At 45.6% G+C, this 11,117-nt stretch overlaps 1 protein-coding gene across 6 annotated transcripts in view; it reads right to left on the minus strand.

Moving 5' to 3' along the window:
• Positions 1-9,833, minus strand: part of SCIMP (SLP adaptor and CSK interacting membrane protein) — a 22,112-nt gene extending 12,279 nt beyond the window's left edge. Inside the window, exons 1-2 of one of the 6 annotated variants that reach the window (XM_019664943.1) lie at positions 9,739-9,814; positions 4,441-4,569 (exon numbers count right to left, since the gene is read on the minus strand). Coding sequence is in view for 2 of the 6 variants with exons in the window: in XM_019664939.1 (XP_019520484.1) it covers positions 1,815-1,865 (51 nt within the window). In the remaining 4 variants the exon portion in view is untranslated. Of the gene's footprint in view, positions 1-1,814; positions 1,987-4,440; positions 4,964-9,492; positions 9,558-9,738 lie in introns of those variants that run through there. The other 5 variants (XM_019664944.1, XM_019664945.1, XM_019664940.1 and 2 more) reach the window with 5 other exon arrangements.
• Between the last annotated feature and the right edge of the window lie 1,284 nt (positions 9,834-11,117).

The following is an 11,117-nucleotide window of genomic DNA, read 5'->3' on the forward strand; positions in this document are numbered from 1 at the left end:
TGATCTGCCTCGCCAGGGAAGAGCGCAATGATGGTGCCAACTTGGGCCAGTGAAGCAACGTCCTCCACAACTAGACTGAAGAACAAAACGACAGCGGCTTGTCTGTTCCCCTTCCCCCAATTCCCCAATAAAAATCTTAAAAAAAAAAAAAAGAAGACTGCAGATCTTAAATGTTCTCCCCACTACAAAAAGGTAATTATGTGACGTAATGCAGGCATTAGCTAACACTTGGGTGCTGACTATTTTCCAATATATAATTGTATCAAATCAACACGACATACAGCTTAAACTTATACAGTGTCATATGTCAATTATATCTGAATAAAGTTGGGGAGACAAAAAAAAAATAAAGAAGAGAGCAGAAAGTTAGATCATCATAAGAAATTCACCATAGTGGAAAGTACCAGTGTATTTGTAGGGCCGTTTTAGGTCTAATATTCATTCTTAAATTGTTGCCTGAATAATGCTGTGTTGTAATCTTCTGTTCCCATCAAATCTTCTATTAAATTGCAAAACAAAAGCTTGTATGAACAGAGCCTGGGGGGAAATAACACGGGTGCAATGGTTTTCCAAGCCAGGTGACATACGGGCAAGTAGAGAGAAGAGCAGCTGCCAGGCTCCAAGTGACAGAGGGGAGCAGGCTGCAGGGTGGACTCAGGAGTAGCCTCCAGGAATTCAGGGAGATTTGGGGGAAGGGCTGGGTTCTCCTCATGCGTGGAATGTCCTTTTGCCAGGTCATCTGAATATTAAAGTAAAAAACTATCCTTGAGGCCTGGGAGAGTTCATGGGATATCCTGGTTATGTGAGAATCAACTTCCCATGTCACCATTTAGCCAATGGAAACTCACCATGCATGTTGACATAGTGCCATTTCTGACTCATGCTTTTGAGTAATATTAACCATGTCAACAGGGACCCAGGCAGGTGGCAGAGGCACAAGGACAAAATTAGGCTGCTGCTAAAGCCATTATTACTACAAAGACCTAACTTGGCTTACTATTTTAAAATGTGCATTACTGGCACAGTGTCTTCATTTATTAAGTTGTGATATTATGATTTGGATTTTCAGTTCCAAATTCCGTTTCTTTAGTGAAGGTTTGGCTTAATCAAATGTAATGTTCTCGGGCTATTAATAAAGCTATATGTGGCAAAATCAATCATGTATAACCAGCACTCTTCTGTACACATCATTCTGCAGCTTGCGTTTTTGCTCAGCATTGTTTTCGCCATTTTTCCATGTTGGTAGATGTGCAGTGGATTTACTCTTAAGATAGCAAAGTGTCAGCTACCTGGGAGATCTTATCTCCTAGGCATGCAGTGGGCAGAGGTTTTGTTGTAGATCACCCTTTCAAAAGAAAGTAATAGGGGAAGAAGAACAAAGGGAAAAAAAAAAGTTGGAGATTGGAAACTTGGCTTTCAGTGGGCGCTGTGAAATTTGGTTTTGCAGGGCCCAATGAGGTCAAAGGGCACTGGATTTTAGAAGCTACGACATATCAGAAGGCATCCTCTTTGTTGAACAAACCTAAACTTTTAAAACTAAAATGAGTCTGTTTAGTAATCAAAAGTAACTTGAAAGTTTTGAAATTGGATTGAAATGTCATTGAGGGAGGCCAGTCCCTACTGGAACAAGGTGGAAGCCCAGGCAGCAGCAATTTTTGGAAACCAACCATATTCGTTTCCTATGGCTGCTCTAATAAATTACCACAAACACAGTGTCTTAAACAACACAAATGTATTATTTTACAGATCTGGAGGTTAGGAGTCCAACAAGACAGCGCTGGGCTAAAATTAAAGTGTGGGCAGGGCTGTTTCACCTTTTGAAGGCTCCACTGGAGAAGACATTTCCTTGTTCTTTTCACTGCCATAGGCCACTCATATTCTTTGGCTCCTGGCCCCTTCCTCCATCTTGAAAGCCAGCGATGTTGTATCTGACATGGGAAGGTTCTCAAGGCAAGACTCAGACTCAGAGATAATGCAGGGCCCTGTGAGCCAGAGTGGGAACCCATGGTCCAGTATAGACTAGAAGAGGGTACTATCCAACATGTGGACCAGAACTGGTCCAGTCCTGAACCATAGGTCACCAGGTCCCAGGGCACGTAGGGTGGGTACAGCTGTAGGCATCCCAGATGTCGAGATGAGATAAGGGAGTTGCAAGGCCTGACCTCAGTTCTGTCAACTGTGGAAGCATTTGGTGGACACCATGAATGGAAAAAGAAGGGGAAGAGAAACTATGGGAGCACCTTTTAGTTATTACTTGTCAAGTTCCTTGGGTGTGTCAGGCCCTAGGCCAAGAACTTGAGGAATATCTGAAGTTCCCAGCCCTGCCTGAACCTTGGAATTATCTGGGGAGCTTGAAAAACTGCTGCTGCTGCTGCATTACATCAGAGCCTCTGACTTAGTGGATCTAGGATAGGGCCTGGCCATCAGGATTTTGTTTGTTTTAATAAAGTTCTCTAGCTAATTCTAATATGAGGCTAAGGCTGAGAACCAGTGACATACATGTTATCACTTAATCCTCATTATAACCTTGGGGGGCTATGATTACCCCCATTTTACAGACGAAGAAACAGAATTCAGAGAGATGAAACAATTTGCTCAAAGGCAACACAGCTACTAATTGGCCAACTGCAGATGGCAGCTCAGCCCAGTCTGATGCCCAAGTTCATGTTCTCTTTACTCTGCCAGGCTGACACCAAGCTGATAAAAGTTTTTTTTTTCATTACAGAATTTAAAGCAGAACACTTACTTATGATACTGGCAAGACCTCAGCTTTTAGCTGTGACTTGTTTTACATAATAATTACCTCAATATGAAAATGCCCTTTAGAAAAGTAACATGCATTGTGTGCTAATTTACCACGAGTTTTAATACTCTGTATGCACTGTTTCATTTAACCCTCACAACAGCGCTATAAGGCAGGTCATAATAATTATCCCGTTTTACAGATAAGAAAATAGAGACTTAAGAAGTCAATAACTTGCCCAAAGTCGCAGAGCTAGCCAGTGGAAAACTCAGAAGCCAAATCCAGGTCTTACTAACTCTAGGGCCCTAATTTGTGACCACTACACCAGGGCTTTGGGAAAAGCACTATTAATAAAATGGAGATACCAGGGTCCTCCGTCCCTACTTCACTCCCAATTCTGGTTTGTAGGTCTGGTGTGGGACTCAGGTATCAGTATTTTTTTTTTTTCTTGGCTGAGCCATCCTACCACCTGTTGGCAGCTCAGCGGCTGCTCAGCTTGGGCCAGGACTCGAACTGCTGTTGCTCAGAGCTCAAACTCTTGAGCGAGCTCTTAACCAACTGAGCCACTCAGCCGGCCCTCAGTATTTTTAACAAGCACTCCAGGTGGTTCTCAGTCCTCAGGGTGGAACACTGTATCCGGCCAGTCTGCAGAGCCCCTACCTGGGGCAGGTGAGAAAGCTGGAGGTTGGTTCCCACACAGTCATGGGAGGTAGCAGCAGCAGCTGGGTGGAGTGAAAGGTACTTAAAAAGATGCCTTGAACCCAAATACTTTTCCTGTCTGCTTGTCACAGTGCCTAGAATTTAATCATCAAGCCACTTCTCTCCAGGGCAAAGTTCCATGCTCCCTCCTCTCCCCACATCCCCTCTACTTAAACTCATTTACCCGGGCGTGCCAGACCGAGGAAGTGAAACTGATTTTTATTAGGGTGTGAATAACTTCGTTGGCTCCCCAGGATTCCTTCCCAAGGGCATTGGCAGGAGCAGGGGCATCCTGGAATCTTACCCGTAGTCCTTAGAGGACAGTCATAATTGAGCACAATATGAGAATGAAGATCCGACAGGACCGAAGTTCAGGAAGGCCCTGTTACCTGTCTAATCGTTCTCCCTGCTTGTCATCCCCTGCCTACCTCACCAGAAGCTCCCTGCTCAGGAGCTCAGTGCTCATGTACTGGCTCCCTTTCCCCCTCAATCATCCTACCCTCAGGACAGACTCTGAATCTCATTCACTCTGAGACCTCCATGACTGATAACAGCTCCGAGGGAGCTCAGTTGTGATGAAAGCCCAGAAGGCAAAGGAAGCCTGAATTTCAAGAAGGGAGGAAACTGGGGTTAAGGAAAGGTTGTATGTTTAATATACAGAGACGTCAGTGTGTTTATAAACTGTGAAGGTGCCAGGAGAGAGACTAAGAAGGAAATGCAGGGATAGAAGACAGCAGGAGCGAGATCTGAGGAGCAGGGGAGATGCCTTCACAGGCCCAGATGGAAGAACCAGCTTTTAAAACGGAACAAGGATCAGGAGAGGATGTGCTGCTGGATGGAACCGACAGCTCCCATTCTCTCTGAAGTAGGTGTCAAAGTTGATGGGCAGGGTGCTGGGTGGGGAGGAGTGGGAGGCAGATACCCACCCTCTCCCCCAGTGTGTTAGGATCAATACACGAAATGCATTTCTCCCTCCAACTGAGCCCACATCCTCTTACCGTGACAGCTGTCTTTTGGTTTATTTGTCCACTGTCTGTCTCCCGCACTGGCCTGTAAACTCCGTGACAGCAAGGGCCTTGCCTCTCTCTTTCTCAGTTCCCAGTGCCTAGAACATCACCTGGAACACACTGGGCATGCCATACGTATCTGTGACTATATGAACGAATGCTGCCCCGGCCTCTTTCCCCTGCTGCTGGCAGCTACTTGCAATAATGCAGGGTGGTAGGCAGTTTGGATCCAGGGTCTGAAATTCAGGCGCTGTGCATTCTAATTCCAAAGCCACCTCACCAGGACACGCGGCCTTGGGCAGGCTCCGTGCCCTCCATCTGTCATCACTGCTGGCATTGAACAGCTGACTGGGAAGCAGAAGCCACACAAGCAGTAGGAGGTGGAGTTTCAGCTACTCTCCCATTTCTCCCCATTCCTCCAGTGACCTAGGACATTCTTGTCAGTGAGCCTGTTGCAATTCTGAATGGTGTCGGAGGAGAGCAGCTCAAAGCAACAGTCATCCAGCCCCAATTTTCACTTCCCCAAAAGACACATCCGGGGAGTCAGTGACAGAAGTCACACTCAATAGCCATTATCGGGAATTCCAGAGTCTGTGGGTTTATTTAGCATTTGCTTTTTTTTTAAAACCGAGATTGTCACAGTAAGAAATACAGCTTACAATGTGACGGCTACTGGTATATTCACATAAATGAGACAACTTTCATAAAATGTCTCTACGACATGTGATGCAACCAACATTTTCTCACCCATTCCAACTGATTTAATTTTTAAAAAGTACTGAGTGTAAGCCCCTAAATGTATTTCACAACCCACTAATGGTCATGTCCTGTATGTTGAAAAACTTTATCTTTTTCTCATGAAAAATGAATGATCTGAAATACTCATGAGTCCCAGAAGGATGCGTGTGTAGGGGCATTAGAATTTCGGAAAGTTGGAGTTGGAAGAGGCCTCAAAAAATGTCTTGAGGCAGACTTGCAAACAGCTCAGCAGGAAGATGGGGAGATCTGAATTCCAATCTAGCTATTTGCTTTTTGCCATTAAGGGCTGTGTGGCCTCTGGACACAAATCTCTTCAGCTGAGGCCTGCATTGTCCAAGACAGCAGCCACTGGCCCCAGGAGGCTATTCTATTGAGTACTTAGTGAGCTAGATGGCTAGTTGGAGCTGAGATGTAAATGTGAAATGCACACTAGATTTCAAAGACTTAGTGTGAAAAGCAGAACGTAAAAGATCTCATTAATAAATGTTTATATGGGTTACATATTGAAGTGATAATATGTTGGATCTATTGGGTTAAGTAAAATGTATTATTAAAATTAATTTCAGCTTTTTTTCCTCTTTTTATTCCACCTCCCCCAAATTGAAAATTTTCTTCCTCTGCCCTGTTCACACTCATATTCTTAATATCAACCATGTCGTACTTTACTCAAAGACTGTGAAACTGTAAAAACAGAATGAATTCAACAGAAGAATGGATAAACAGGCTGATATATTCATGCAATAAATAACTACCTAGAAATTCTAAAAAATGAATTCCTGATACACACAATAACATAGATGAATCCTGAAAACATTAAGTGAAGGAAGCCAGATGTAAAAGAAACAGCCTGTATGAGTCTCTTTATAAGAAATTCAAGAACAGGGCTGGCCGAGTGGCGTGTTGGTTAAGAGCTGGCTTGGGACACCAGAGGGCCCCGATTCGGATCCCACATATGAGGGCCAGTGACACTGCCCTCTACAGCTAAGATGATGAACAACAGCTCAACCTGGAGCTGGGCTGCCGTGAGTCGCCTGAGTCACCGGCGACGGTGTGGGCTGCAGCCCCTGCTGCAGTGGGTTGCCATGGGCTACTGTGTGTAGCCAGCAGCCACGGTGAGCAGCCGTCCAGAAGCCAGCGACCGATCTGCCTCACCTGGGAAGAGCGCAATGATGGTGCCAACTTGGGCGAGTGAAGCAATGTCCTCCAGAACAACACCAACTTGTCTGTTCCCCTTCCCCCAATTCCCCAGCGCTGTTCCCATCCCCCAATTCCCCAATAAAAATCTTTAAAAAAAAGAAATTCAAGAACAGACTAAAGTACTCATTTGTAATGGAAATAGTGGTTTCAATGGAGAAGGAAAAGGGACTGGAAAGGGGTGCAAGGGGACTTTCTGGAGTGATGGAAATATTCTACATCTTGTTTGGGACAATAGTTACAGAGTACAGGAAAACCTTGGATTGAGAGTAACTTGGTTTGCGAGTGTTATGCAAGACGAGCAAACATTTCTAATACATTTTAACTTAGTAAACGAGCGATGCCTTGCAATACGAGTAGTTTGTTTCCGGAATGAATTATGCTCGCAAACCAAGGTATTACTGTATATCCAATTGTCAAGTATACTGAACTGCACATTTAAGGCCCGAGCATTTTATCAATGTTAATTACACCTCACTGGAAAAATAAAAGTGAAAAAGAGAATGAGCTGCCTTTAAAGGACTTCGCTGGCTGGGCAGGGAAGGAAGCTTGCTGGTGGGAACCGGAGAATGTTGAATTCCTCTGGGTATTGGTGGGCAGGGGTATTTGGAGTTCTGGGGAAGAAGATGAAAGGAATGGAGGAGGAGAGGATGGGGAGCAAGCCAGATGGTACAAAGCGGGGAGAAACAACTGACAGGAGGTGCTCAGGAATGGCCATGACATTTTAAGAACAGAGCTGTCATTTGAATTGCTGCTTTAGAAACCTCTCCTGTGCCCTATCCCCCACCCCACCCAATCTTTAGTAAAATCTATTGCATCTGTCAATGTTGCAGGGTTTTGTTTTGTTTTGGTATTGCAGGGAACCAAGAAAGGGACTGAGTTTCACCCCTGGGTCAGTACAGTACGGGACAGAGGTTCACCCACAAGGCTTGGAGCCAGGGCTAACCATGGGAAAGGGGTGGCCTCCTGGAGACCCCAAAATGGAGGGCTTTGTACATGAGCAGGTCATGGGATGAGGGTTTGAGCTGCTCTCAGCCTAGATCACGTGTCTGGGAGACTGTAGATACTATTCAGGCTAACACTAGCAGCACGTCAGCATGAGCAGCTCTTGCCTGAATTCACCTCTAGTTCCCAGGTTGTCACGCCCATGTTCAGTGAGGGCAAGTTCCCAGCTGACCTCCTGGCTGATGTCAGCACCAGAAAAGGCCATGTGGGTGGTTGATGGCAACTTAAAAGTCAAGTGTGCCTGGGGAAGGGCAGGGCAGTGTAATTAAAAGGAGTCCAGCTTCTCTTCTCCTTCTATCCTCCCATTTCTGTGAAAGGCTGACTACAAATCCTAGAGCTCTAAGGCCGTTTTGGCCATGGAGAGCTACAATGACTGCATGCACTTCCTTCAGTATGATGGCTTGTCACCCCATTACTCCCAGGTTAACCTTGTTGTCTGATTTATTTCATTATGGGACTTGACTCTGTTCGTACATAATCACCCATTATAGTTTACTGCACCGTTGGCATATTTGTCTGCCCGCCGTTAGAAACTATGTCAATTTGCTAACAAAAATGAAAACTGATAATAAAATCATATTCTGGCAAAGTTGTGGTGAAACAGATCCTCCCACATGGCCATTGGCTATATACATTGACTTAATTTTTTTTTTTTGAAAACAAATGGTCCTATCCTTTGATTCCATAAGATCATTTCTAGAAACCTAACCTAAGAAGTAATCCAAAGGAAGTAAAACCTAAGTGCATAAATATGTGCACCTCAGTATAGATCAACAGGGAGCTACCCAGCAGGCAAACCCTGGGGGACTGGGGAAGAAACTTACAGAAGGACCACTTGATGGGATAGGATGCAGCAATCCAGTGGCAGGAGTAAAACATCATGAGAGGGACTATTGCGAAATCGCATAAAATGAAAAGAACAGAATACAACATTGTGTTGTCACATTGTCATGTACTGTTACCTGAGTATATGGCTGGGGATGACTGGGAGAAAACACAGAAAAACCATTTTGATTTTTTAACGTGCGAGAGTAGGAACCTTCTTTCTTTCTCTACCACTCAGCCTTGCATGGTGCATAAAACAAAGACATTTTAAAAAATTTAGGTATCACATCTGCTTCCTGCTCCCAGACCGGTCTCTTTTCTAGAATCTCTGAGATGTTTGGTGGGATGTGTTCACCCTTAGTGGAGCCTTCCAGAGGGCAGATTATTCAAGCTTCCTAGTACGTTTATCCCGGGATTTCTACAATTCAGAAGTCCTTCTTTAGGTCCAACCAAATTGTCTCTTGCTATTGCTTACTTTTCTTATTTGTTTGATTCTAAGAATGTGGAGGAAAACTCAAAACCTGTCACTCAGTGGCTCTCTGGCAATAATGCTGGTGTTGTAAGTGGGTGGAGGGGGCAGGGATACCTGGACCCTGATGACAGTTTGTATTTCTATTTCTAGAATGCATTTACATCAGTGTAAAACAATGATAACTTTTCAAAGTATCTATATTTAGAAAAAAAAATTAGAAGGCAAAAAACAAGCTCTTTCCCGCAGCTGTTGTGAGGTGGTGGGATTTAGGGTCATTGTTCCCAATGTCTCTGCAGTTTTCCAATTTTCAGAGGGGGAAAAAGATCCTAAAAAAAAATAAAAAGGAGCTCCCAGGCCTTGTCTCCTCCAGGCTTAGAAATTTTCACTTTCTGTTCTCCTCAGAGGTCAGTAGGTGTTAAGGGGAAGGAAATGGAGTGGCTTTGGGGACAAGTGAGGCGTGAGGTGGAAGTGGAAGCAGGTGAAAGAACAGAGACAGGGCTGAAACTAACAGTTTCCAGAAGGCAAGAGCAGATGGCGCAATGGAGATCTGATCCCAGCCCGACACACCTTGATCCCAGGGCCTCTGGAAGGCAGGATGCCTTATAAATAAATCCCTGAAGGCCAGAGACTGCGGTGACAAAGACAGCCTAGGCTGGTGGTGGTCTAGGTTTTTCATCCAGCTGCTCCAAGCTGTAGCCCAAAGTTCACAGTCACGACAACTCCACCCCCACCTCCAGCATAGAAGCTCTCACACAGGGTCCTCTCACATATCATTTACCAAAACTCACCATCCAGGATGATAACAACCATCCTGAGACGTAGGCGTCTTCATCACCCCTACACACACACAAGGGAATGGAGGCCCAGAGAAGTGCAGTGATTCTGAGGTCACCCAACCAGTGACCGCCAGAGTGGATATTACAACACCAGTGTTCCTCCAACCCCACCCAGTGGTCATACCAAGGCCCCAGCTACAATCCCCCAGCCCAAGTCTAGGCAGTCATTCACACACCAACACATGCCCAGATGCTTACCTGGGTCGCAAGGGTGACCAGATGTGAGCAGCTGAGGGGACAGCAGTGTCCTGAGTGCCGTGGCTCAGACACAGTTGATCAGGGGCGTTCCTTGCCCACAGGCCTTCCACCCACCTCAGAGCAGCAAGTGCCAGCCTGACCACACTTCCCCTTTCTGCTCAGCCCATAGAGAGAGGCCCAGGCATCACCATTACCAGCAACCAGTCCCTTTTCCAGGGAAGCTGACTCCTAAGGCTTTGCAGGAACCAGAATTTTCTTGCTGCCCCCATGCTCCCACAAGGCCCAAAAGAGGCCCATCCCAGTGGGAAGGAGTCAGGCCCCTGGTGGAGATGTGGCAGTGTGTAAGGGGGTGCAGAGGTGTCCCCACAGAAAAGCCTGCCTTGAGCATTCCTGGAGCTCCAGAGGAGTAAGAGAACCCTGAATCCCAGCAAGAGACAGATCCGGGAAAGAAACCAGCTCATGTGTGACCGACGACTCCATCCCACAAGGACTGCAGCTCTCGCCAACCTGGGGAACCCTGGGACTGCTAACCCAGTTTCTGTGGGGGGTGGAGAGGGACAGGCTCCTGTTTCTAAGGTGTGTAACAGGCTGCATCAAGAAATGGGTCCAGCGGGCCATTCTGACTGCATTGGGTTTTTCCCTGCAACTCTACAAGGCAGAGTTCTCAGCAAGTCTCACAGCCTCAAAATGGGGGCCAATCAACCAAAATGAAACCAATCAACCGTTTTGTTAAACTGACCGCTCTGATGGGCAGGTCAGTAAAAATAGCTAAACTGGTGTGCTTGGAGTTCACAAGTTATTATTCTCAGTAATAATGATGATACCCTGGAACGTCTGGTAAATGTTTAATAACCAGCCCTGGGGAACCAAAAAAATTCCTGATTTGTAGTGTTTGCTGATTTCTATGATACTCCTACCATGGCCAATCTCAAGCTACCAGCAGGATGTCGCTGGACTTGGCACTGGGAGGAGATGAATACAATGGGCAGCACCCACAGAATTGGTGAATACCATTATCAAGCACCTGCTGGGGACCAGGGCCTGAAACCAGGGTTTTCTGTTCCTTAGCTCATCTCATCTTCACTTACCTGAAAGATTATCGTCTCCATTTTATAGGTGAGAACATTGAAGCTCTGGAAGGTTACATCATGAGTCAACTCTAAGAACTTTGAACCCAGATCTGTCCATCTGCAAAGTCTGTGCTCTTTCTTATTAGGGTCTATCCAAATCTTAGCTGCTCAAAAACCTCCCTAAAAGCAAATGTTAAATGATTCTTGGAGAAGTGAATAAAATGCTTCTGTGGGCAGAGCTTGCCCTTTGCTGCCAAAGCAATGACTCTTTGGTTTGTGTTCCATTGATTCACCCTATAAATGATTTTA

This window comes from Hipposideros armiger, unplaced genomic scaffold (assembly GCF_001890085.2).
Source record: "Hipposideros armiger isolate ML-2016 unplaced genomic scaffold, ASM189008v1 scaffold_431, whole genome shotgun sequence".
In the NCBI taxonomy this organism is placed as follows: domain Eukaryota; kingdom Metazoa; phylum Chordata; class Mammalia; order Chiroptera; family Hipposideridae; genus Hipposideros; species Hipposideros armiger.